The sequence below is a fragment of the Spea bombifrons genome, chromosome 4 (genome assembly GCF_027358695.1).
Source record: "Spea bombifrons isolate aSpeBom1 chromosome 4, aSpeBom1.2.pri, whole genome shotgun sequence".
In the NCBI taxonomy this organism is placed as follows: Eukaryota; Metazoa; Chordata; class Amphibia; order Anura; family Pelobatidae; genus Spea; species Spea bombifrons.
The window spans coordinates 103,386,907-103,414,734 of record NC_071090.1 but is presented as its reverse complement, the minus strand read 5'-3'; the positions used below and the strand labels follow the sequence as shown (position 1 = coordinate 103,414,734).

Here is a 27,828-nt window from a genome sequence, read left to right as displayed (position 1 = left end):
GCCAACTTCACTATGCATTAGGAAGGGCCAACTCTGGTGAGCTTCTCCTGTGTGAAGGGCTGAGAGGGCCCTGAAAAATCTTTGTTAAGCAGGGCTGGACTTGGGATGAAAAGCAACCCTGGAATTATGTGGGCACCAGCCCCATATATTATTGCATGGTTGAGCCCATTTGCCCACATGCCACATGAGGGGTGTAACTCCAGGAGTATATCTCCAGAGGACTTGCTCAGACTTGCTCCAGAGGCCAGTTCACCCATTTCTAGTACCCGGGAAATGTAAGAAAAAAACTTGAGACACAAAATTACAGATGCACTCTGGAATAAGAAGACATTTCCAGAGTATAAACCAAGCTAAAGAGTTAGAAAATATTTACAAATCCCAGGTGCTTAGTTACTGTAAATTACACTTTGTGTGCACGACTCCTGAGTGCAACCCCGTCAGCAAAACCCAAAAAAGCAGAGTCCAGGTTAAATGTATTTTAATTGACAATAAGTGGCAAACATATTATCCACTGCTTTATAAAGAGGAAAATATATACAGAAAGTTACAATAAGTGCAGTAGGCATACAAACCTTAAGAGCTCCAGCCGAGGAGAGCATGCGCTATGAGTCTTTCAGTCCATTATTTCTTATATTAATTGGGTTTCATAAAAGGTCCCCATGTAGTCTTATTCACTGGCTTCATCTTGTTGTTGTAGATTCGCATCCTCCTCATAGCCCTTCCTGTATACTGGAGCCTATTCCTTGTAGTCTTCCTCTACCTCACCATGCCTCATAAGGCATTACTCATATATACAACTGTACTGAAACACCTAAGCATCCATTTTACCGTTGCCCCTCTCCTAGACTCTTTTCTTCTCTACCGTTTGATGTCTGTTGCCTGTACCCATCACAGTGATGCGTTTAGAGGAGATACCGCTCCTCATCTCTCCTTATTGTCAATGGCTATTCATCAATGATCTCATCTGATCTTAGTTCTTGACTGTTGCGTTGTTCTGCTCGTCCACTTCTAACCGGTAAACGGCTAAAGTGATCTCTGGAATACATTTCATTTTTAAACCCTGGTTCCTCTTGCGCCAACTGATTAAATCCATCATGATCCCTTCCATCAGTTTCTAGAATCAGAGTGAGAAATTTCCATTCAATCATGCTAGTAAAGTTGATTCTTAGGGATTATGTGTAAAAACTAAGTCAATTTCTAAAGTGTTTTTTAAGCCATCAATACATATTTAATACATGGGACAAGCATGTAAGGAAGAAAATGGTGAGCTTTACCTGAACTCCCAGCAGATGGGTGACCTTTCTTCATACACAGCTATGAAACAGAACACATACATAATCGGATGTTAGAATGTTTGTATTTAGTAATGTTCTACATACTGTATTCTGACTCCAATATCAGCAGGTTAGGGTTTTTGTTGTATATGCAAATTGGGGATCTTCTGGCACAAAATCTATGGTGGTACATTAGTAAAGAGCAGTAACTTATATGCTTCTGATGGTATAGAGGCATACAGTCTGGAGCTGACTCCTCTCTGGAATATCGATATCAGAGCATCCCAACTCTTGCTTTTTTACTGAAATAACACTTGAAATCATACTTACATACTTTCTTCAACACAACGACCTAATTCAGAATATCTTTGTCTCCTGACAAGTCATGGTTTTCATGAAGAGCTTTATCAGAACCATTGGATGTCACTATTAGCAACTCACTTCCAGAGAATCACTGTGACTATTAAAGGGTTAAGGTTTAAATAGTCTCAGTACAGTCTTACCTCACTAGCAAGCGATCCATGTGCTGCTTCTGATCCACTCATTTCTGCCTCGGGCTGCTCCTCCCCTGACTGTTGGTGCCTGCATGAAGGAAGGTCATCCATCCCAAAGATTTTCTCATAGTTGTTTATGAGGAACTCCACCGCCTGAGCCTGGTAGCCAGAATCTATTAGACAGGTCATGGTCACATCTTGCCCAGGAGATGGACGAATCAGTGTTGGGCCAAATATAATCCCCAGATTATTAGGGTTCATCATGTTCTCGTCATATCTCTGGGAAACCCTGGAAGGTACAGTAAAGGCAGAATGTTGAGATGATGATGATAACAGCCAACTAATATAATGTAAACGGCATATGATACATTGTTCTACACTGCAAGTCGTACAATGTACACTAGGTAAAGAGGTGCAGACCCTAGAACTCTTGTTTTCTAGTTTATATTCGAAGTGAACAGCATGGAGACCCAATCAGTGCTACAGAAACATTGTTAAAATCATCAAATTAACTAGGAAAGGGGATCTTATTCTAATCTAGGATGTTAGAGGTGTGCCTTGTATCCAGATACTATAAGTTCAAATAGCGGAAGATCCCCTGTAATTCTTTAAAATACATACAAATAAAACAAAAAACATGTACTGACTATAACCCACCTGTACAGGTGAGCTGTAAGATGGCGAAGTGTGTTATAGTTAGTGGCTGGGAGGCGGCAGAGAATGTCCTTCATGCGCTGTATATGATCATGGCTTTCTTCAGTCCCCTTTTTGTCGTCTTGGAGCTCTCGTGAAAACTCTATAAACTCCTTGTAGAGTTGATAAGGGACCACTGAATCAGGGAGCTGAGTGAGAGAGTGAGTGCTGTTCATTCCTCTCAAAGGCATAGCAAGTTAGCAACTCATTTCAGTGTGCCCTAATAATATGGTGCTTTGGGTAAATATACTATGGAATGTTGGCTTGGACCTTAAAGGTGGATGAAACTGACCTTCTGCTGTAGATCTATGGCACTCATTTTAGAACTTTTAATACTGGAAGTATAATGCAGATGTAACTTGTATATAGGTATATACAGTATATACAAATTATATTAATTTATTAATCAAGTTATTGCTTCCCAGTAACACTCTTTAAGTTACAAAACTAAAATGATGAATACCCTGTGATTCTATAACAATTAATTGACTTGAGAGAGTGTGTACACCCTGACTGCACTGTATTTTTCTATTGGGGTGTATTGTACCTGTTTAAGAAATTGTTTGAGGGAACTGGTGATATCATGTGGTGAATGTCCTGAAAGATCCACCAGGTCTCGACCATTCTCAAATGCCTGCAAAAGTTTCTCCACGCGGGCCTTGGCCCCGCTTACACGGTAAAGCCCCTGGAAAGAAATGACAGAGAGAGTGTTCTAATGAAGTGTTAGAATGAAATCTAATAGAAGTGAAAGAGTTAGAAATTGAGTTTGAAAAGAAACTACAAGTAGACTTTGAATGAGGAAAAAAGAATACATAAGGTCATTACAAACAGTCATGGAATACTAGAGACTGAACTTTGAGATTTTGGATGGTTCATCATGCTAAAGGATGTGGTACCTGCTTTCCCAAGGCGCGTAGCTCAATTTCTGAAGTACACTTAACAATGATGAATGGGACCTCTTCAGGAAAATATCGTGGGAATTGAGAAAAGTCCATGCCAAATAGCGGTACTTTGGATGGAAGTTTCTTATGACCACACTTGATTATCAGGCTCTCAAGGCACTTCCTGTGACAGGTCAAGTAACACTGCAGAAAGGAAACAGCAAGCAAACACTGTAATAGGGTTCCAGCAAGTCGATCCATGCCCTCTCAACACGACTTATAGGTTATAGGCAGTGTCCTCTTGACTAATATTGAATATTGACATAGGCTAATTGTAACGCTTAGAAGAATAAGAATACTTTACAGTCTTTGTAAATTGTCTCTCACCTCTTCACACTCCACACCAGATACCATGAAGCCTTCACACTCCTTGCATTTAGAAGGAACCCTTGTACGCCGAAGACGATGACTTTGAGCAGCTGGAGTCAAATATGCTGCTTTGTCTGGAATTTGAGGTGGCACGCCATTCTCAGATGTAGCATCTGTGGAGTCTGCAAACCCATAGGCATGTAAAAAGTATTAGACTGTCTTTGCTCCCAAGTTCCATGTCAAGTAGTACTGGGGGGGGCTCATCACTCACCGACATCATCTGTCTGATTGGAATCTCTCTCGTCCAGATCATCAGAGGACACAGTACCTGTGGATGAAGCCTTAATTACTTTTCTGGCATCATGACCTAAAATACACAGCACGAAAGAAAAATTAGGATGCATTCTCTAGTAATGACCAATGCAAGATAACATTAACCATTGAAGGTGTCAGGGCACCGCTGAAAGACATTGTTGGTTTGTCATAACCTGATTAGTGCAAACCATTTACGTTCATCCTCAAGCCTACAACATCACTCAAAGATCAAAAGTTATTAAAGAAGCACAAACAGAGCTTTGGTGCCATGTGATTGATAGCTTTCTAAAGTGTAACATAGTCACTGGTCATCATTGAGTGAAAGAGTAACAGATCAAGAAATTGCATGGTGTTATGAAACCGATGAAACCATCTACCTGGGCTGTCTGATGGAGATTCCTGAGTCCTGACCTCACTGCCACCACCCATTGTGTCAGAGTCGCTATTGAAGTACTTGCTTCCCCAAGATCCTCTTTCACCTAAAAAGGAGAATAGGAGAATAGTATGCTGATTTAAATGCTGATCCATATCTTTAATAGCTTAGAAATGTAATTCTCTAGTGGTTGTTGAGCTATGGCCCAGATGATCTTGCTTATCATATCAAGTTGCCTTTAACTTTCATGGAGTAAATACTAAACACACTTGAATACTTTGCTTGTTAAACCCACTGCAATTATGTTCCAATATTGTTTGTATTGTTATTTGTATTTCCAAAACACAATAGAACATGAAGGCAATATCAGACCCACCCCCTCCCATCAGATCCAAACGCTTCTTTTCTCTCCCCAATAGACATGAAAAAAGTGGCACGTGGGTAGAGCTGAGGAGTGGGCAGAGCCAGAGCAGGTAGTGGGTGCAGTCAAAAACCACTTCAACCAGAGATCAAAGGTTGGTATTTCAGTGGTCCCAACCCTTGCGAGGAGGGACCAAGAAGATCCGGCCCTCCTGCAGGCCTTACGGCCGAGGAGGAAAGGAAGGGGCCGCATATCTTTCGAGCGTGCGACCTCTAAAGAAAATGAAGGGTACCTGGTGTCCACTGTGGCCTTACGGCACTTTTTCTTGTGATTAGATTGGCAGAAACCTGGTTGCTGGTGAGTTCAGCCGATAGAGGTTAGCAAGGGATAGATTAAGACCATAAGGATGGACTGAATAAATAGGAGGCGTCCCCAAGTGGCCGTTTAGGCTGCTGATATGGTGGTACCACAGTCAACTGTCACTAAACTGCCTTTGAAATACCTTTAAAAGCAGAGCCCTCTGGGGCATTTGAATGGTGAGGGAATAGTTAAAGGCAGTGGTAGGCATGCATTCAGGTGAACAACACCGATTTTGTTTTAGTGTAACTAAGAATGATTACCAGTGATTCATTTGCCTAGTGGGAAATCAACACTATCTGTACATGTGAAGTGATGGCAGGTGGAGATAAATGAGGAGCTTGTCCAAATTGGTACACCTGTCTTTAAATTCCTTTATTACAATATTGGCTACTTTGTAGGGCTCCCATCTTTACATTCATTAGTCATTTTGGGGTAAATAATATCTCAATAACATGTGGTGAAGGGCTGTTAACATCTGACAACTAACATAACACTAACAATACAGTTTTGTGTCCCTTAGGTGTGTTTATTTACTCCAGCGTGCGCTGATCCTTGGATACATCAACGCAACTCTTCTCTTATTTGATGTGTGGTCGCCCCACAATCATTACACGCAAAGTTTTAGACCTTAAAATATCAAAAGGGTGAGCAATGATTTGTGATGTGGTACATATTCTACTGGCACCGACAGAATTTACATTTCTGCTGACTGTTTACTAGTCAAGGAAATATTCCACATCCTTATCTGTAAACTCACCAGGAGACAGCTTTGCTGCTTGGTCTTCTGGCTTCAGATGCAGATCAGACAGTGAAGAAGAGACTCTGACAAGCTGGACTGCATTCTTTCGTCGACCACCAGGTGATGACCTAAGAGACAATTAGAAGCTGTATGATAATCATGGCTCAAAGAAAAAAACAAGCATCTAATTGTGGACTTCACTATGTGTTAGAAAGGGTTGAGTGGGCCTGCATGTTACAAAGAATTTATATACTTAATAATTCATTATGCAGGACCAATTTAGCCCCGTTTTAGGGTGAACCTTGCCAGGTTATATGAACTAAAATGATTTGGGAGGATTTACCTAGCTATAGATTTATCTATTCTCTCCATTTGTTACCTCTGTCCTGTGGGAACGTACTCCTGGAAAATGTATTTTTCAGTCTCTGTGTGCTTCCTTGGCAAAGTTAAGATAAACTGCAAGTATCGGTCTCCAGCCTCGTAAGGGTCACACGTTTCCAGTAGGTTCTCGTATCCAGAGGGGAAAGACTCGCACTGAGTCCTTTTCATTCTCAGGAGGTTTAATGTTACCTGCAGTGGAGCAGAACTCAAGACATTACACACTTGGAGCCAGTCACCACTTGACTAGGTGACATTTCTCCAAATTGATTGACTTGGTTGTGCACGCCAATGTACTGCGACATCAAACCGGATCAATTTTTCCAAGGCGAGCATTAGTAGGTTAATCATATCACAACCATGACATCTCTCTTGAACCAGAGGATATTATACAAAATGGAATATTTAGTTCAGTTTGTCTTAATACATGCAATTGGTAAAAAATGTTAGTCATGATACATGGTCTGATTTACAACAGAATTCCAATGCTGGCTGAATCTTTTATAATTTAGTGAGAGCTTTCTAGGAAGCCATGTAGATCTCTTAAAGGAGCACTCCAACAGCAGCTTCATGTAAGATGCACACTGGTATTCATTTTCAGCGGGCCACAGTGTATTATACTAATTTGTTGCACACGCTCTATTTTTCCTTTCTTCCTCCTCTGCTTTTCCCCCTTTTCTACTAAAGCAGATACTTTGCTTAGGTATACTGGCCACACATGCATAATAGCAAAACAGTTCTACTCCTGATGGTACAAAGCAGTACTGTCTCAGACATGCACGCCTTCGCCCGTCTTCACTTTTGGTTTACCCTTAAGGTAAGACCAAATGTTTTTTAGAATTCTAGAAAATCTATCGGATCTGTTCACAAGGGGTCTGTGAGTCAAGACGAACAGGGCATCACCAAAATCAACCTGACTCATCAAGAAAAGCAGTGGTAAATGTAAAGTGATTCTGACATCCAACAAATATTAACTTGTGAACTTCCCATGATAGTCCCATCTGAATCTTTCCCCAGCTCAGTTTCCTACTAACCTCCTTTAGCACCTGGTCTCCCTGGTGAATCAGTTTTCGGATATGTGATATGATTCTCATCCTGACCATCTCCTGCTGCTGACATCGCAAGTTAGCCTCTGATACGCAAGAACGGTATGCGGCCTCAGCTTCCAGAGCCTAAATAAACAAAGGGGTCAGTCAGTATACTTTGCTCTGTCCAAAAATGATTCCACCCCCTACCTTAACACGTGAACTGCTTTGATCTTTAGGATGACCACCTAGCAGCCGTGAAGCAGATCGGTCCCTTTCCCAAATTTTACATTTTCAAAAGCCTCTTGCCCTCTGTGTTTAGATTGTGCTCTATTTAAAACAAACAAAAAAAACAAGTGCCCTGTGTGAGGATCGAACTCACGACCTTCAGATTATGAGACTGACGCGCTACCTACTGCGCTAACAAGGCAGCTGCTAAGGTTGGTGAAGAGAGGGGAAGGGAAGTCTGCATCACACAAGACGTTAATACTTACCATATTTGTATAATCTTTTAACTCATATCACAAATCCCATACTTTTAAACCAAATACCTCAAAAATGCTGATTAACGAAGAAAAGGAACAACGGTATAGGTACTTAAATTGCGTAATTATAAAAGCTTTGATGGTAAGCATGATGATATGCATTATGCAGGGTGTCATATTTTTTTATTGTTGAAAATCAGTATGTAGTCACCCTACCATAACTCTATCATGACCAGAGCTTGCCGACACAAATTATACATTATTATACAAGGACAGATAAGGATTTTTTGTGATAAAAATGTTTAATTCAGCAGCAGCCAGTATGAATAATACATTACAAATAAACACAAAAACATTAACAAAAGAAAGTATTTTTTGCAATTTCTTCTATATGTTAAGTGCCACTGCTAAAGAAAAAAAACTTTATGTTCCGCAGCATGGGAGAAATATTTTCATACATTTTCCATTTTTCTGTATATATTGTTTGAGGTTGAGTGGAGGATTTTTTATAGACCTCACAGACCTTTCTCGTCATCAGATAGTACCCATTATGATGTCATGGTGATATCACTGCGCTCTATATAAATATTTGTTTAACATTTTATTGTATTGTTTATTTTGTTTTTACTATTTGTTATGAGGACAAAACCCAATTATACAAGGAACCCATTATGTACAAGCTGAAAAACTGTTATAGAAATGGGCAGCCAATCAAGAAGTCAAACAAATATAAGAAAATGCTATACTCTAATGTTAAGAGAGTCTAGAAAAAAAACACAACTTTTGGGAGGGCTCCCTTGGTATTACTTCTCTAAGCGCATTATTAGATTTAATATCATCATATCAAGGACTGCACATGAACCAAGACAAGGAGACTCTCTAGCCCTGGAGCCTCCAAGGATCACAGATGATGACTGAACTTCTGTGGAAATCTTTTGGCCAACTCAGCCATTCCTAAACAGGAAGCTCAGTGGGATCCTTCGTTAACTCAGACCCTAATGAGTACAACTGAAATGCATGGAAAGTTCCCAATGCACTTTGCTGGGAGATGCTTAGCAAACAACTCTTGAGAGACACTGCAATTCCAGCGTTACATTTTAGATTAGTGAATACTCTCCATCTCACCTTTGTTTGTGCCTCTTCTCTGAACCTCCTTCGCCTCTCCAGCTGTTTGTGGGCACTCCCAGGATGGGTGGTCATGGTTTGCTCTTCCTCCACCTTGGCACTTAGCTGTTTTGCTTTCTCCAACTCCTCACAGCGCTGTATGTACAGCTGCCGAGACTTGCGTAGCGAGGACAGGGCATCTGTCTATGGAAACCAAACATAGAAATACTGAGTCTAATGCCATCTGTGTTTTACTGATCTCAGCAGAAGAACAATATGACCTGACAAGATACGAGGTCAAATACATTAGTGTAGAATTTTTGTCCAATTTTCAGGATTTTGATTGTAAAATCATTCTATCATCTCAAGATATAATTAGATGAATTAGTAAAATAGAACAACTTAGGTACTTAGGCCCTTTTATACACTTGTATGTATATGTGCTTATTTATTGAGCACTAATAGATTTACTTGTCAAATACACTTGTCAAACATGTCAAATAATAAGAAGGACATTTCATATGTGTAGCTAGGGATATTGAGGGATCAGGATAACAACATTTCTATGTCACAGGAATGTATTTGGTGAAAAAAGTATATTGTGAGGTATTGGCACACCTGGAAACTCTCTAGGTTTTCCATTGAACGCATCAGGTATCACATATGGTATCATTACTGGAGAGTGCTTTATTTTCTGCATGAGAGGGTGGTGTTTGACCACCTAACAGCACTGAAGCCCTGTCCATTTACTACATTTTACATTTTAAAAGCCTTCATGTTTGGATTATGCCCTTTTGCATAACATTTTACATTTCAAAAGCCTTCATGTTTGGATTATGCCCTTTTGGGGGAAAAAAAGCCAAGTGCCCCGTGTGAGGATCGAACTCACGACCTTCAGATTATGAGACTGACGCGCTACCTACTGCGCTAACGAGGCAGCTGTTGGGGACAATAGGGAGAGAGGAAGGGAGGACTGCATCACAGGAAGTTAATGCAGCAGTTGTACAAGCTTTTAACAAATCTCTTCTTTCCTGCAAACTAAGACAAATCCGATACTTTTACTCCAACTACTTTTCTCTCAGAACCTGTATGGGGCAGGAGAAGGCTCCAGGTGAGCCATCCTGGTAAGGGCCCAGATATGAATATTATCAAGTACTTATAGGTTATAGTTGTTGTACCATTCTTTTCTGTTCTCGCTGCCACTGCTCCCGGAATTCTTTTCTCCACTTCTCAATCTCTGTCTTCTTTGCCGACAATGGCTGAAAAAACATCAGTGTACAGAGGCTTTAATAACATTGCATTTTAGATATTTTACCTATATGGCTTTCCATAGTATTTATTCTACCTACATCTCCTCACTTATCTCCAAGTGCACACCTACCTGGCTTCTCCAATATTCTGATGTCCCTTGCCTGTCCTCTGATCTAATCGCTACCTCTTAGGTTCACATACAAGACTTCTCAAGTGCTGTTAATATCCTACGGAATGCCCGACCCCAGTTTATCCTTTTGTCTCCAATTACTTAAAACCCACTTCTTTAGTTCCACTTGCTTGCCTTTCCTAACCTCCCACCGTCCTTACTCCACTCAATCTGTATGTATTTCTAGTAACATTATTCATTTCAACAATATTTACAATGGGATACAGTTGTAGGGCTGGTCTCAACTATTTGCACATTCACTTCTTTCGCAATATATCTCCAACTCCTTCCAGGGACGGACTGGGAATTTATATTGGCCCTGGCACTATAAGGTCGGTGACCAATAAATGATTTACATGTCCCTGCGTGCATTGAGCCTGCAGCCACACAGTTAAAGATGCCCTCTTTAACTTTTAGCTTTTATAAATCCAAATTGTTATATGGTTATTATGCCTTTGATATATATATGCATTTTACCCGTTCTATAGCTGTGTGGAATATGATGGCACTATATAAATCAATAAATAATAATATTGTACAGAAATGCCATATGCATAAACTATATGGGCAAACAAAATGTAACTATGAAAAATGTATGCTACAAGGCTGCACTGTTTTCTGGTTTCTGTTTTCTTGTTTCCTTGCTAAAAAGAGGAAGTGTCATATTCGAGATAAAACCATAATGGAATCTAGTACTGAAAAAAGTAAATTGTGTTTTTAATGACTAGCAGTTTTAAAGGTTTCCCCTGGGAGCTCCTGATATTACAGCTTACGACAGTATATACTAGACTTGTGCGTTCGTATTTGGGCGAAAATGAAAACAAACACGAAGGGTGCATTTTCGTTGTTCAGCCCGAATACCTAAAATATGAACATGGCGGCACCAAAACGTATATGAAGACGAAGACACACAACACGAAGAACCTTCGTGTTGGTCTTCGTTAGTTGATGGCAGGTGCATTTCATTGGTTGATGGCAGAGTAGGCCACTGCCGGCGACCAATAGAGTTGCTCGTACAGACGTTTAAAATCCTGTCACCAAAGCTGCTGCGTAGTGCGTACCGCGTTAACCCCATATTAACCCCTTCTACAAAAAACGAAGAAAAAAACGAAAATGGAAATGTACGCGAATATTCGCCCGAATCGAACACAGGAACGGGCGAATTTTCCCACACAAAATCACACACGAACAATTGGCCGGTGCCCAAGTCTAGTATACACCACAAGAGTTACACTTTAAGAGGACCAGTCCCTCTTAAGGACCCAAAATCCTTTTGTCCCCCCAGCCCCCTGTTACCCATTAACATACACACTAGCATACACACTAACACACACTCATTTTAACACATACACATTCTATCACATACTACTCTTTCGCACATCACACCTCTCAAACCTTTATCTTGCCTGAAATCTTTCTTCATCGTGCCATTACTGCAGTGTAACATAACATTGCCTTATGTGACCCCCACTGCACTCCCCTCTTTGCGAATGTGACTAGGACCGGCCCTTGTTGAAGAATTTCAAACTGACCCCATTAGCAGCCCCAGGATACCTGTCTTTTCTAAGTGCTCTGGATTTTCTGGGTATACGTGTATGTGAGACCTATGTGAGTGTGATGGCATAATGTAGACAATGTGCCGATTTTTGGGCCGATGTGTCGCGCCATGGCTGTGATACTGGGCACTGTTACTAATATGCTGTGTTAAGCCCGTGTTTTTTGTTTTTAATTTGGCAACCCTATGTACAAACCAGCAGAGGCTTTGGATCTACTAATCCAAGATTTAAGGCAATCGGAGCTTGTGAGCTACCTGGTGGAGATGTTTGCTGTAGACGTGTCTGAAATGTTAGTGCTACTGACATACACATCACCTGGTAATACTTCTTCATCTGCAGATGGGCCACTGTGTTGGTAGCTGAATTTGCCATGTGGGTCTCATGATCCATGAGTAATAGGTAGACATCTTGAAGAGGCATGCACGGCTGCAAGAGGCCATATAGGAGACAATGTAAAAAAGCAACACTACACACAATGCCCTTCCCTGGCACTCAGCCCCCATATTACCTGTTGGCTGATGTTGCATCTTGCTGACTCAGACAATCTGATGGCGTTTTTTGCAAATTCACTTTCTGCAGAAAGAAGAAGTCTCTGAGAAGTCGAAATGTTCATGGCATACTTCCCATGTTAAAACCACAGTCAATAACATCCATTCATTCTGGACCAGTTAACATTCTCCACCCTCCTTGCGCTTACTGTGGCCATGAGATATTATAACGCTCAAAGGAGGATCTTGGGAAAGGATTTTGGGTTCCTCGCTCACTAATAGCCCCTGGCATGCAAATATACAAATTACATAATTTTAATATATATATATATGTACCATAGCCAAGTCTCTTCTCCATATACCCCAGCAATTCTCTCACATATTTGCACCAACGCTTTGCATAATTGAGAGCAGACTCCACTCCCCCCTCACTGTGGATCAGAACTTCATCAGCTTCTTCAGCTGTAACGAGAAAAACAATGATAGTTGTGAATATGATTTGATGAGGCTGGTCATTCACGACATCTTATTTTAGATTACGAGTCTTTTTGTTTTACATACACTTTCTTTATTGCTTTGTTTGGCAGCTATGTTTGGTGCTGTCTTTTAGTGCATAAATCCCTTCCCAGCAGGGAGCAATATATATTGATCATCATTAGTAATATTTCCTTTTTTTACCACTTTTTATATGTATATTTACAGTGTGTGTATTTGAAAATGCCCAGAAGAACAGTTTATTGTATACAATCCATATATGTTTAAAAGCGTACACAGTAATTCATCAAAAACATAAATAAATGTACTTACCGGACACAACAGCCCCATCTTTTTCATAGGAAGCCCGGCTTAGCAACAAAGGGTTACTAATCTGTGGAAATAAAACATGAACAGCAATTATTATTATTTATTGATTTATATATCGCTATCATATCCCGCAGAGCTGTGAAATGGGTATTCAGGACATAACATGTGGGGGTATATTACACAAGCGATAAAAGTGAAAATATTTGACAGCCACACAACTGTATCCCAGTGTAAACACTGATTAAATAAATAATATCACTAGACATCCGCAACGACTGTCTGATGATTAAGGAGGTACACTATATGGACAAAAGTATTGGGACACCTGACCATTACACCAACATGGTCATTTATGACATCACATTCTAAATAACTATAGACATTAATATGTAGTTGGCAGTTTGAAGACATAGCATTGCTGAAGGGGACATCCCAAGACATTTTGGACAATGCTATGCTTCCTACTTCGTGGGAACAGTTTGGGGAAGGCTTTTTTCTGTTCCAGCATGACTGTGCTTCAGCGCACAAAACAAGGTTGGAAGAACTTGACTGCCGCACAGAGCCCTGATCTCAACCCAATCGAACACCTTTGGGTTGAACTGGAACGGAGATTGTGAGTCAGGCCTCCTCGTCGAACATCAGTGCCTGACCTCACAAATGCTTTAATGGAAGAATGGGCAAAAATTCCTATAGAGACATTTCAAAATCTTGTGGAAAGCCTTCAAAGAAGAGTGGAAGCTGTTATAGCTGCAAAAGAGGGACCATCTACATAATGTCTATGTATTTAGCATGCAATGTCATAAATGCCTCTGTTTGTGTAATGGCCAGGTGCCCATATAGTTGCGTTTGAAGGACTGCAGATAAAGTAAGCTTATTGAAATAGCTAAATTAGTTTTCACTCTAATAAAATTAACCGGTTGTTCCCAGTTTTTGTAGCAATCTCACCAGAGGTTCTTCTTCGTCATGCTGGGGATTGGAGTCTGACAATGAAGTGTCACCCAGGAGCATTTCAACTGTCCTATAAATTATATAAATGTTTTTTCAATAAAACATAACATACATTTCATGCTTTACTACATAACAGTCCCAATATTCTTCTCCTTGAGAATGAAATACGGTGCTGAATACAGTAATGCAGGTTAGCACTGAGGAAATGGAAATGGTTTTACCTAATTTTGTTCCAATATGGCCATGCTAATGAAGTCCGTTCCTCTATAGACCTTCATTGGTCGGAAGGGCATGCTGAGTGATTAAGACTGAGCCAATCTGTTGTTTATCATAAGGCAGTATGATAAAGAACCAGGGTATTGCCTAGTAGATTGGGCTCATATAAGAGAGCTAGACCAATACAAATAGCTAATATGCTGCTGTCTGAAAATATTATATTATGCAAAACCCAACTGTTAGAAAATGTATTTATAATCTGATACTAGTAATAAAAAAAATTAGTGGGAGATCCCTTTACAAAATAATCTTTAGCAGATCTGTCAAAATGTACACAGAAACTGAGAAGCTATTTCGGTTTCTATGGCAGCAACCAATTAGTGCCCTCTTTTGTGTCACATGTCAATTATTGTTCCCAGCCAAAATTGAAAGCCCCATATTTAGTGCTACCATCTAATTTTATGTCACACTTACTCATTCCCAATGTTTATCTCCAAGGCGTCCAAATCCCGAAATATTTCGCTGAATCTCTTCCGACCCTCTGAGGCTCCAACTGGTGTGGTGGAGTCTGAAAATTGAAAGCACTTTATAATACTGAAACCATGACTGGCTCAAAACTGCAATGTTTGAAGTTCCTTTACTTTCCTTTTTAAAAGTTATAGTGTAGACTATACAAAAAAAATTTGAGGATGTTGTCATGCTAAAAATAGGAAAAAAATGAGATGAAAAAAAAAAAAACCTTAAAATAAAAAATAAAAAATATACAATCTGCCTAAAATGTATGGGTCAATTTGGGAGGTCAAAGATGACCCATTTGCACTAAGGAGGTCTGTGCCTAGTAGGCAGAACATGCATCATTCAGACTCAGAACAGAGGACACATGGCTTAAGGAAGGATCTGAGGGCTACTAAGTAGTTGCCTTGGGCCAGCAACCACTGATCCAGAGTACCCACTTTCTTGGTGCATATCTGGGAACATCCAGCTACTTGGAGCCCTCCCTTTTTCAGGTTGTGGGTTGGTGGTCCCACTGATTTCAAGGGGTGGTCCCGCTGATTTCAGTGGGCGGTCCCGCTTGGGTTGCATGCAGGGATATCCCCACAAGTGGGAAAACTGTGGTTGGAGGAGAGGTAGGCGGGATAGGGGCCTGCCTCAACGCCACTCCCGCAACCCAAAGCTTCTCCATGGTGACCCTGCGCCTCACCTGGAGTCTCCGGGCGAAACCCGGAGAGTTCCCAGATATGGTGATCTTACAAAATCATGTAATGCCTGGCAAAAACCCAACTAATTACTGCTTCCAAAGACACCCAGGCTATAGTACATGGTATTACAATGTCATTGTAAATAGTAGAGCAAACAGAGAAAGACAAGCTTATAGTACGGTTTAGTCAGGAGATCCGATAATGGAAATGGACAATTACGTTTCAATAAACATGTTGAACTTGCACAGGACTTTTCCTACTATTCTCTATAGGGGGACACTTAGAATGGGGCCCCTAGGCAACTCTTTAATTGTGCTATATGTTAACATAACTTCTAAGTACGTTCAAATAAAATTACTCAGTTTTCCAGTGGGACAGTAGATTCATAGATATATGAAAATAGAAACAAATAATTTAATGGCCAATAAGAACAAGTGGCCCAGCTAGTCTGCACATTATTTCTGCTAAAGAGCCAAACTGGTTCTTGGTCTTGTTAAAGTGACACACATACATACATAATGTTAGGGTTAGGGTCCACCATGCAGTCATAGTAACATAGTAACAGGGCCCCTTCTCATCTTTTGTTTCTGTCTGAATTGGTATTCATTACTTCTCAAGTCATATTTAGCCATTGTACAACACTGCTGAATGTGTTGGTGCTATATCGATCAATAAGCAATAATAAATCAAATACAGAAAAACGCGTTTCTATCTGCACTAAGCTGTTACCATGCTGCGCTCTGAAAAATGTGCATAAACCTAATGTGAAATATAGAGACGCTCTACAATGGTGCCGCACATGCCATTATTTTTCATGATATTTTGGTATTAGTCCAAAGCTGTACATACTGCCATTGAATCATAATTGAACCCAGCACTGAAAAGTATCCATGATTTATTGTAACTAGAACCAGAGCTCTTAGCAGAGATCCCTCATCATTGTCATTGAAACCTTTCTCAGGTCCTCCAGAAACTCCTATTTGGAAGCCTCGATAGAAGCATTAGCTGTCAGGGTGGCTGGCACGTCTTGTCCAGATTTATTTCATAAAAGTAACATAGTAACATAGTTCATAAGGTTGAAAAAAGACCAAAGTCCATCAAGTTCAACCTATATACATATTGTGTCCCTACTGTGTTGATCCAGAGGAAGGCAAAAAACCCTTATGAAGCAGATGCCAATTGCCCCATACCAGGGGGAAAATTCCTTCCCGACTCCAAATATGGCAATCAGAAAAAATCCCTGGATCAACGTTCTGTCCCTAGTGATATAGCTCTCTTCAAGGCAACCCTGTCCGCTGCTTTTCCCACTCTATAAAGAAGATAACTACTAGTACTCAGTGGTTAGAAAAACGCCGTGCAGATCGAAGGGGAGAACAGAACAACCATATAAGTCAAGTTTGGTATTGCAATAAAATAACCAATGGACACAAGCATTTAGACATAAACAACCAATAAATAGCCAGGATGAGTGCTGACAGGGATAATGCAGCCAATGGGGAAACATCTACTATCAATAGCAACCAGTAAGAATACAGGCCAACGAGTGTATAGTCTACTCTCGCCCTGTTATTCTATGGGGATAGGCAGCTCAGCTTATCCTTTATCGTACACATCCATCTGATCATTGAAATAACCCTTTTTGCACAAAAGTACACACATTCATGCTTACACATACTCACTAACACACACTTACATCCTCGTGTTAACACATACTCCCTCTCACACTTACGCATACACATCCATGCACGTTCATGTTCCCATACACTTACACATTCATGCTCACACACACTTATACATACACATTCATGCTAATGTTTAGTCATACACTGTAAGCCTAACATACATACAGTCATACATACACTACCATTCAAAGGTTTTGGGTCACTGTTCATGACAAGAAAATCTGTAGCTGTGCTAACATAATTGTAAAATGGTTTTCTAATGATCAATTAGCCTTTTAAACTGAAATGGCCAAAATTTGATTTTCTTTCAAAAACAAGGACCTTCATTTTGAACTGTAGGGTACATACATGCTAATGAACAACTTATGAAGCAGTCCAGATTGAATTGGGTGCAGGGATGGTGCTACCTATAGACAAGCTAGGCACCAGCCTAGAGCGGAGATCTATGTAGTCCGGTCCGCTGCAGAGGAGGTGCCCCCACGTAGATCCCCTGGAGGAGCCCTCTAACCGTCCATTAATAAAATCAGTGCTAGGTCTATTCAGACCTCAGCCTCGTTACTCCCTTGCGATTCTGCTGGTGCCAACAAATTATATCAAGGGATGTTCCAAGAGCAGGGACAAAGAGGTAAGTCCCCACACCTGGACTTACCTCTTTGTCTCCTTAACTACCAGGAGGATGAAGGGTCATATACAGACTAAAAAGGAGATATCGTAAGAAAATGGAGAGATAAATAGAGATAACGAAGAGAAAGAAAGAGGAGAGATTGAGAGAAGCTGGACATAAAGGGGAGGGATCATAAAATTTGAGACGGGGAAAAGTTGCAGAGATAACAACAAAGGGGAGAGATAATGAATAAGGGGAGATATAATGAGACGGAGGAGAAATAGGGACAAAGAGGAGAGATAAGGAGAAAGAAGAGAGAAAGACATAGAGGGAAGGTAGAGAAAAGAGATAGATAAAGAGAAAGGGAGAAATTAGATAATGAGAGAAGGGGGGGAGTTAATGAGAAAATGGAGATATAAACAGAGATGGGAGGAGAGATAAGGGGAAATGATATAAAGAAAAGGCTAATGAGAAAGAAGGGGCTAAAGAAAAGGGGGAGATATCAAATAGAAAGGTAAAAGGTAGGGGGAAAAGAGAGGAAAAGAAGGAGTGATAAAGATAACGAGCAGGAGAGATAAATGGAAATAGAAGGAGAGATAAACCGAAACAGGACAGATAGCAAAAAAGGGTAAGGTAAAGAGAAAGAAGAGATACAGAGAGATAAATAGAAATATAAGGATGGATAAAGAGAAAAGGGAGAGATGAGATAAAGAGAAATGGGGAAGCTAATGAGCAAAAGGAGGATCAAAGAGAATGGGAGAGATCAAGGGAAAGGGGGGAGATAAAAAGGTGTTATGAGAAAAAGGAAAGGGAAAAGATAGGTAGAATTATAAGAAAGGGAAAAGAGTGTGTGTTTGTGTATTTTAGGGCAAGTATGTCTAAGGGCAAGCAAGTGTGTGGATGCAAATGTAAGCTAGGATGTGATGTGTATGTTTGTGTGTATGGGTAGGTGTGTGTGTGTGTGTTTATGGGCAGGCATTTGTAACTTTACTGTTACTTTTTTGGGCCTAAAGGGTATAGAATAAATAAAGGGTGCTCGTGAGCCAGACAGAGAGGAGCCTTGACTGAGAGGATCCAGAGTCAGAGTCGCAGAAATAGAGCATTCCCTTGGTTGCCATAGTGACTGCTCCCAGTGTCATTACTAATATATTATTACATGGTGATATTCAATGCAGTCTGGTGCTGGGTAAGTCCTGTTGATGCAATCTGGGCTGGGTAAGTCATTTGTCTGTGTGTAATCTAGGTGCTGCTGTGAATCCTGCTGATAAAATATGGGCAAGTCCTCTGTGTGCAATCAGGGTACTGAGCCAGTCCTATGTGGGCAATCTGGGTGCTTGGCAAGTCCTATGTGTGCAATATGGGTGCCAGGGCTGGTATTTGGGGTTTGTGACCTGTGATCTATGCCTACAATGTAGTTGCCATCAATGCTGGGGATGGGCGGGTCATATGTATGATGCGCTCACATGACTCCGCCTCAAGGATGTTATACAAGGAGTAGAGCCATGGGGGGGCGACAAAATTAGGTTTTGTCTAAGGTGCCAAAAATCCTTGCATTAGCTCTGATTGGGTGACCCCCAAAAGCACGATATTTGGGTAAAAGCCCTATTATTCAGGTTCAGACCCTGATATTCCCCACGTGTGCAGATACCATTCTTTGTATAAAATACAGATCTACTCACTGTGCACAGATCCACCTGCTGCCTGGCATCTAGTACAAGCTGCTCTATAGTTAAGAAACACCGTTCTTGGTGTTTAATACAGATACACACGATGCTCCTACAGACATGTACGCCCCTCTATACATTGAGTTACATTTACTGCATGATCGCACACGATGGTGAGAGATACTATCTCTGTCTAATGCAGATAAAGCAATCAGTGTTAGTACAGGGGTCAGTGGGATGCTGCAAGCAGATAACAGGAATGAGTGAAAATGAAGGCAAAAGTAGCGATGAAGTTTTAAGGATTGATTATTTAGCTTCTTACCCCCACCTCCACCCGACGCCATTTTCCCAGGCCGGCTGGAGTGGCCGCCCCTGCCAGTCGTGAAACCCTGGGTCTGAAGATGTAGTTACGAAGACCCACAACTTCCTGACAGCATCACATCAGGAAGTACAGTGTTAGTCGTGAGCGGTGTGATAACTCAAAGGCCCGGCGCGTAACCCAGAGCAGTGTGTGTTATACACAGAGTAGCAGGTGTCTGTATTACACATGGAGCAGTGTATCTGTACAGTACACAGAGAGGTGTTTCTGTATCGTACACAAAGCAGGGGGCATGTTTTTTTAACATTCACAGCAACTGGTTCAATATACAGAACAGGAAGCGCCGTAATATACACGGAACTTTGAGGTTTATGTGTAAAGAGTCATTTTGGTGCAAGTCGCAGAAATAGAACATTCCCTTGGTTGCCATAGTGACTGCTCACAATGTCAATACTAATATATTATTACATGGTGATATTCAATGAAATAAAGTGTTGTGTTGGATTTTATATAACACTCATTATGGCGGATCTGGTTTAAAGTATATGATAGCTGAAAGGTCTCTTTACATTTTCATGGTGTTCCCTTTGCAAATACTTTGGGGTCGGGATTCTGTGGAATCCCCCAGCAGCGCTACGGAAGTTGATGGTGCTATATAAAACAATAAATAATAATAATATGTATTTGCCCCTTTCACCACCCCCAGTTATTTGGCACACATTTGGTATGTGATATCCCTATCACCAGGTACAAAATATTAGACTGGAGCTGCAGCTTCTCCCTAAGATCAGCCACCAGCCCGCCTGCTGATGAATCATGTTAAATAAGATTTGAATGGTCTTTTTTAAGAAGATTCACTTAAAAACCGGATTTATTAAAAAAAACACAAAACAATTGAGATTTTTGAGAAACTTTTTTTTTCTTTTTTTCAAATTTCATAAAATTAAATTACTGTACCTTTAAATATGTTTTTTTTTTGTTTACCTCCACCTCTTGTCAGACCACAGCACCAGAGACACTGCAAGATCTATCGTCTAACTCCTCCCCGACAGTCATATCACAAAGTCAGCCTTTTGTGCAACTTCAGTAAACTGTGGACGAGCTTATTGCGACACATGGCAGGAACTCAGTGTTTGCATATAAATTGCATCGAAGACAAGAGGCAATGCCACTACCCTCCACTGTGGAGAAGAATTACACGATATAGCCTGGAATACCCAGCTTTGTAACGTGGGGAGGAAAAATAACAACAATAATTCCAGAATGAAATCAGCTTTTTCTGACCATACTCCGGTCCCTTTTGTTTACTATCCTCAGCTAGTCCTGGCAATGCACCCTGGCTACTGACCACAGCTGCTCATCAAGCTGCTGACCTTGACTTGGCAGTAGACAGGCTCTTGTTTCTCCATTGTCTGTTTAGCCCGTTGTGAGTGGTTGCATCACCAGTTACACACACATAGAATATATTTTACTTAATCACAAGCATTTGCATCTATACACAGGGATAGTTCTATAGGACATATCACTTGGATGGACCATGCCCTGGCTGATCTAGTCATTCAGTTGCCAGAGCATTTTTTGCTGGAGACTGCAAGAGTCCCTACCTGAAGATCCAACGATCCTTGCGGAGGCCCTAAATAAATTTCAATATTATTTCAGGGAAAACAATTACCTAGAGGTAACACTAGAGGTAGTCCTTATAGGATATTTTTGTAAAAGTTTGGGCATATGTAAAAGAACCGTCACAAAATTCAGATCGACAACTTTGAGGTCTCTAACCTAGAAGCTTTACGTAAGAGATCCAAATCTAAAGCAGACTTGGCCAAACTGACTAGAAAATAGGCCCAAATAATGCATCTGCTCTCTCATAAGCTTCTAAGCCTAAAGAGTATGACAATCAGACAGGTGAATACCTGGCTAAAACCTTGATACATAAAAAGAAGGTACACTACATTCCCGCAATGTGGAATGAGAAGGGAACAATACACTTTATTACATCACAAACTGGGAGATGTTTTCAGGTATTTTCAGCAAAACTAAATAGTAAATTTTATAATACACACACTACTCCACCATTTACCCAGAACACCACACAAAATCAGAGAATACTAACAGGCATCTTAAATAAAATGTTTAGACTCCACTTTGGTCCTTGGTTTTGGCTTAGATTAAGCGGGAAAACTAAACAAACAAGAAGTGCCCTGTGTGAGGATCGAACTCACGACCTTCAGATTATGAGACTGACGCGCTACCTACTGCGCTAACAAGGCGCACATAGGAAAGCAAGACACTAGATGCAAGGGCCTGAGTGAGAATAACGACCCTAAGCCGAGGGGCCACATAACAGCAATAAGTGGAACCTAGCTCAGTTTTTTTCAACTTATTCTTAATTTAAAACCGAGCGCAGTAAACAGTGAAGCAAGCTATGCTAATGTCACTACCCCTGTTTCAGTGGTATCTGATCAGTGTTTTGATGTAAACTGCTGCTCAGTTACATGCACCATATGGGCTAAAGTGCTGGAAACCTAAAGAAAGTATTGGAACACCTGAGCATTACACCAATAAGGACTTTTATGACATTGCATTCTAAGTACATAGACATTTTAATGAACCCACAATCCCCAATCTGTGAAGAATAGCCAAAACAAAAATCTGCAATGTATCTGAAGTTCCAACCAAAAAACGTCAAATACCGTCAATGCTAAGATACAAGATCGAAATCCAACAACCTATAGGTGGTGCCACAGTACCACAACAGTATTTGTGACCATGAAACTCAGTGTTATTTGCTGTTTAAATATGTAAATGTCTCTTATTCCATTCTAAATTGGCCATTCAACCTAATAATTAGTGTTAACTCTCAAGAGCAAGTTCCTCTTCTTCTTCTCTGCCAGTATGTCTTAATTGATCTTATATCAAATATAAGTACGTCAAATTGTATATTCTTCTTGTATACTACATAGCGAACGACTTTTCATTAGTATAGTCACAAATAGGCAGGACAGGCTGTGAGATCTGAGATGGTACAGAGATGGGTCCCCGACCTTACAGTTGATGAGGGCGACTTGTGACGTTTGAGAGCTACAATGAAAATGTATTTGAACACATTGCACCTAAATGATTAAACACTCTTAATAGATATATATATGATATCCCTCTCCTCTAGAGAGGTGTATCCAGGTGTGTATTAAGGTGATGCCTGTGAGAAGACAATTTAGGGGTAGATTAAATGTTCTATTAGATAAGCACCAGTCACAAGGGGAACTCTACAAAATCATGGATGATTCTGTGCTGAGATACAGGAAACAAAATATTATTCTTGTTCTGCCACCTTTTCACACAGATCCCAATTCTATCGGATAAAACTGTGCCTTGTTTTTAAACCAAACACCTCCATTCCCTACTTCAGTGGCGTGATACAAAATGTTGAGGGGCCCATGCAAGCTTTGTAGAGGAAACCTTTTCCATTTTGGATCTAAATGACTATGTCTTGAAACATGTTGATAAACATGTGAAATTCGTTTTTTCCTGATGTGCGCTTACATTATCGAGCAAAAAAAACCCAAAAGATTAGAGGTAGTTTTAAAAGGCCCACTTTTGCACCAAGAAGCCCGGTTGGCCAAGACCAAAATGCATGCCCCTGAATTACACGGGATGACAAACAAGAGTTACAGGGTACAGGTAGTTTCAATGAATGGATTTAAAGTGATGATCTTCAGAGTTCCACTTAGAGAAAACAAATAACCTTTGTCATGAAACTTAAGCATCCAATTATGGCTTTGCGTATGGAGAGAATTTAACCAAAGGTTAGTGATTCAGATAGCGTTTCATTCACAATTTATCAAATTTATCAAATAGAAGTTACAGGTGAGTCCCAGTACCAGGCAGTGTTATGTAATGTTTGAATAGATTTTCTAAATAGATACTGAGCAAATTTATTGGCTGACGTGCAAGCTTTTGGGACTTCCTGGTTGTCTTCTTCAGGAAAAGACCTAGGTAGTCTTGAAAGTTTGCAATCTATTATACTTCATTGAGCCAAAAAGGTATCATCTGCCATTTTTCTTTCAACAGCTGGCATGGTACAGTTCTATACCTTTTAAACAGATTATTCCATCTCTGGAAACAATTTTATGATAATCTGGACTTTGATTAAAATGAAACTGGGTTATAAAAGCTCCCATTTTGTGTCCCATTAATGCATGCAGAACAGGGTGTGACCCAGCATTATGCAATGTGAAGGGTTTCTTTTACTGTTATTATGCACAGAACAGTGTGTAGATCTGTGTTATACGCAGAAAAACACAGGGCAGTGTATTGCGTGCGTACCTCGTACTCGGCATGTAAGGGATTTCAGAGCCTCCTGTACACATTGAGAGTTGAGTGTAGGATATTTGAAAACCAAAAATACAACAGCTTCTAGTAATTCCGATAGCCTCTCCTCTGTCTGATCAGGGGCTGGAAGACCTAAGTAGGGTGGGATGTGTAGAAGGGAATACGGAATCAATAGAAAGAGATAGAAAGGTGAAGATAGGCAAAGATATTGAAATATGTAAAAAAAAGGGGAAAATCTGTAAACATAATGATTGGAGAGTCAATAGACAATTGGAACAATCAATAATTTGGACTCTTCATACCCTACTGTCATGCTTTACAAATCTTTGTTTCTTAAAGTCTACTGTGGTATCTACCGACCTCTGTCTGGATGTCACTAAAACTTGGCCTGGGCTGCAAAGTTAGGTTGTTGGCTCAAGTACAGACAATCCAGAACCAACGAGCTGTTGGTAAATTTTCTGTCCATCAACAGCTCAGAAATACACCAAGTTGAGATCCAAATTATTTCAAATGGACCTCATCTCAAGAGATGAACTCGGTGCTACTGAGCTGGGGGTCAATTCTTCCACATTCAACACACACAGGGGCAACCAATGCATTTTTAATTCAACTTGGTGGGATTTCAGATACAGAGTGACCCTGGTGAACTAAATACGGTAATTATATATATATATATATATATATGTTAGAAAACATTTCAATGGATTGTATATGCCATCAATGAATAAATACAATATCAATGAATCCAGTAAAACAGTTCTCTGGACAGTAGGTTGGGACTCAAGTACAAAAAGATCCAAGGTAGAGATGTAAGAGTGGTGGTCGCCATAGCAACCAATGTAATGTTCCTGTTGACTTATCCACTTTGACAAATTTTGTATCTGAATTGTTCTTTATACATTCTTTTGACACACCAAAGAAAGTTCCTAATTCCCCCCGATGTCCCCTAGTCTCTTAAAACAACCCATATATAATAACCGATAATGTGATGTATAATTTGGGAGCTCATTGACGTAGACTCGAAAAGAGTTATTGTCTGATTTCTAATTGGAGGCATTTGTGGTCTGTTATAGAATGAAGAGGTTAGGCGCACATTTGTCGATTGTCAGATAGCTCCATCTAGACAAATGAATAAGAAGGATGATACGTCGTCTTTCATCATCTTTCAAGACGTAGATTAAATTAGTTCATTAGCCTTTATGTTACCCAAATAACCCCTTTCATATTTGATGGTTCAAAATACATCACATAGGACATTTTGACCCACATTCCAGCACCTCACCTGACCCATGGTAGATGTCTCTTATCTCCTGCAGCTTTAGGTCAACCCTCTTGATCCGAGAGCACAACTGGAACAGTTCGGAATCACTCGCTGGGGCTTGACCAACCAACCTGCTGGCCGAATGGCAGAGCGCTGAGAGAAAGCACTCACCTGCATAGCTCTGTAGAGCCCCAATCTCCCCATCAGAGCTCATCTCCTTGCGGCATTAGGAAGAGTCATTCACTGGCCAATTGTTTGGATCACTGTGCCAAGGCTTGCTGCAGACCTTACTACTTTTTATCTCCAAAAGCACCCCAGAATGTTCTCTAGAGCGTTGTTCTCTTGTTATACAGCTTGAGCCGAAGAGCTGACATTCTGTCTTCCCTTTTCTCTATAATCCAGACAAAGTAGGAGTGAAGAACGTCGGCATTGTATCTTTTGCTGATAGATCTTACTATATACTATATTACTGTATAATACTTTGAGATTGGGCTGTGAAGCTTACAACCTCTCGGTTTCTTTTTTTTTTGGCTACAGGGTTATCTTTCTACCCCTTGTTATAACCCTCAGAGCTAAAGAGCTCAGCCTCCGTCGTCTCTCTGTATAACCCTTGTTATCCCTGTCTGTAGTAATGATGCTGTCACACTGTGGATTTGGGATGCTAAGGAAATCAAACCAACGTGGGTTAGAAGAGGATACACCCGAATAACCCTCTCGGTGCTGAGAAGGGAAAAAAGGGAGCCAGCAAGTCAGGAGGGAGAAAGAGAGGGAAGGAGAAAACACGAGGGAGGGAGAGATAGAGAGGAAAGCAACAAAGCCTCCTGTGAACAGGTGCAAGCTATAATGTCCATACATCCTTAAAAGTATAAACTATAAAGAGTTATATTATAGGTGGATGCTAGAGAGAGATGTTGTGTATGGTCTATCTATCTATCTATCTATCTATCTATCTATCTATCTATCTATCTATCTATCTATCTATCTATCTATCTATCTATCTATCTATCTATCTATCTATCATATGTAATAGTTTGAATACAGAGAAACTTATCTTAATAATATATGTATCTTGGTTATCCTTATCTATATAAATAAGGAAATGTAATGTAAGTAAGGGGTTAAATTCCACGGACAGGTGTGTGCCAGGATTTTAATTAGTACACTAATTGCCAATAACCTGCTATTCAGGATTTGGTAGGAAAACCCACGAAGCGTCTCTGAATCAGCCCGCCCCGTCAGAGACTTGAATTGTGTCACCGGCAACCTCACCTCTGCCTGAGACCAGCACAGAACCCTAAACCAGGGGCGTCCAACCTGCGGCCCTCCAGCTGCTGCAGGACTACATCTCCCATAATGCTCTCTCGGCTAAGAGGCTGGCTGAGGAGTATGGGAGATGTAGTCCTGCAGCAGCTGGAGGGCCGCACGTTGGACACCCCGGCCCTAAACCAAACTCCTGCCACAGACGAGGGCTAGCAAAAAAGACGGGAGGAAGTGTTTAGTTTTACTTGCAGTTCCGCATATAGCCACCAGGGTATAAGTAACCAAGGCGTTAAGTAACAACATCTTGACTAGATCATTTCTGTGTTCCTTATATAAGTGTTCTAAGTAGCTCCATTGGTGAATGTGTGTTTGACAAGACCAACAGAAATAAAGCTAAATTACTTTATTATTGGATAACTTAGGTGGGAAATTACACAACTCTCCTCAACTCCATTAATCACTCTCCTGAGAGTCATGACTCTCCTGACCATTTAACGCTCTCCTACTAGTACATTATCGCCAAATTTCACCGAACATCCTCCTTGGCATCAACTTTTAGCGATTAAATTAACTCCATATTTGCTAGGGGCTTGCACAGTGAAATTATAATTTAGGCAAAATCCAAGGGCATTTTATGCAACTAAAAAAGTTACTGAAACCAAAAAATTGAAATATGTGTTTTTGGCACATTCTGCAACAATTGTTTTATATTTTATTTCGGGGTGTTATCTAACCCATTAGGGGCCGTGGCTTTTTACGCTATACGACCAGAGAAATATTTGTGTTTTTGCTATGTATTTCCTCAATTATTATGTCCCTCATATTTTCTCATTTAGCACACACAGATTATATGTTTTATGGTACAAATAGGGCTTTTTTTATATCACTTTATTCACAGTTATATTAACTACTGTATATATATATATATATATATATATATATATATACTCACAGCTAGTATAAATGGGAAAAAAAATTCTAGGGTTTTTTTATTATTATTGTTTTTAACCCATACTTTACCCTGAATCTAATCATAATTCTATCTAATTAATTACCCACTAACTATCCCCACCACACTAACTACCCAATAAGCATTAAAACTGCATATCAAAAATAAAGCCCAGGGAATCACTGTTTCTTAATGTTTTCTGCCTCTCTCCAGCTCATGATCACAATGAGAAGGATAGAGACAGAGAACAGAGAGAAAGGCCGTGGCTGATTGGC

At 40.4% G+C, this 27,828-nt stretch overlaps 1 protein-coding gene and 3 non-coding genes across 4 annotated transcripts; all 4 read right to left on the bottom strand.

The window, feature by feature from the left end:
* Window positions 1-469: 469 nt before the first annotated feature.
* On the bottom strand, window positions 470-19,801 carry GMIP (GEM interacting protein). The gene is made up of 21 exons (XM_053464282.1): window positions 19,755-19,801; window positions 14,758-14,851; window positions 14,065-14,137; window positions 13,123-13,183; window positions 12,652-12,777; window positions 12,336-12,400; window positions 12,143-12,253; window positions 10,030-10,110; window positions 8,873-9,055; window positions 7,272-7,409; window positions 6,239-6,429; window positions 5,878-5,987; window positions 4,404-4,505; window positions 3,983-4,078; window positions 3,730-3,893; window positions 3,358-3,546; window positions 3,009-3,146; window positions 2,426-2,610; window positions 1,778-2,057; window positions 1,275-1,314; window positions 470-1,114 (listed from the first exon to the last, which is right to left on the bottom strand). Exons 1-21 carry the CDS (start codon window positions 19,774-19,776, stop codon window positions 945-947), a joined length of 2,619 nt encoding a protein of 872 aa, XP_053320257.1. The 5' UTR covers window positions 19,777-19,801; the 3' UTR covers window positions 470-944.
* On the bottom strand, window positions 7,620-7,692 carry TRNAM-CAU (transfer RNA methionine (anticodon CAU)). Its single transcript has one exon. It is a non-coding gene; the product is annotated as a tRNA-Met (tRNA).
* TRNAM-CAU (transfer RNA methionine (anticodon CAU)) lies at window positions 9,716-9,788 on the bottom strand. Its single transcript has one exon. It is a non-coding gene; the product is annotated as a tRNA-Met (tRNA).
* A 2,147-nt stretch (window positions 19,802-21,948) lies between the features above and the next one.
* Window positions 21,949-22,021, bottom strand: TRNAM-CAU (transfer RNA methionine (anticodon CAU)). The gene has a single exon. It is a non-coding gene; the product is annotated as a tRNA-Met (tRNA).
* Window positions 22,022-27,828: the final 5,807 nt, after the last annotated feature.

Excerpts from the sequence above, each read along its gene's own strand:
- GMIP (XM_053464282.1), bottom strand. The coding sequence starts at position 19,776 with ATGGCGTCGGGTGGAGGTGGGG. Across the intron at positions 4,506-5,877 it reads AGCAGCAAAGCTGTCTCCTG|GTGAAAGAGGATCTTGGGGA; the intron begins GTGAGTTTACAG and ends TCTCCTTTTTAG. Across the intron at positions 2,611-3,008 it reads TCAAACAATTTCTTAAACAG|CTCCCTGATTCAGTGGTCCC; the intron begins GTACAATACACC and ends TCTCTCACTCAG.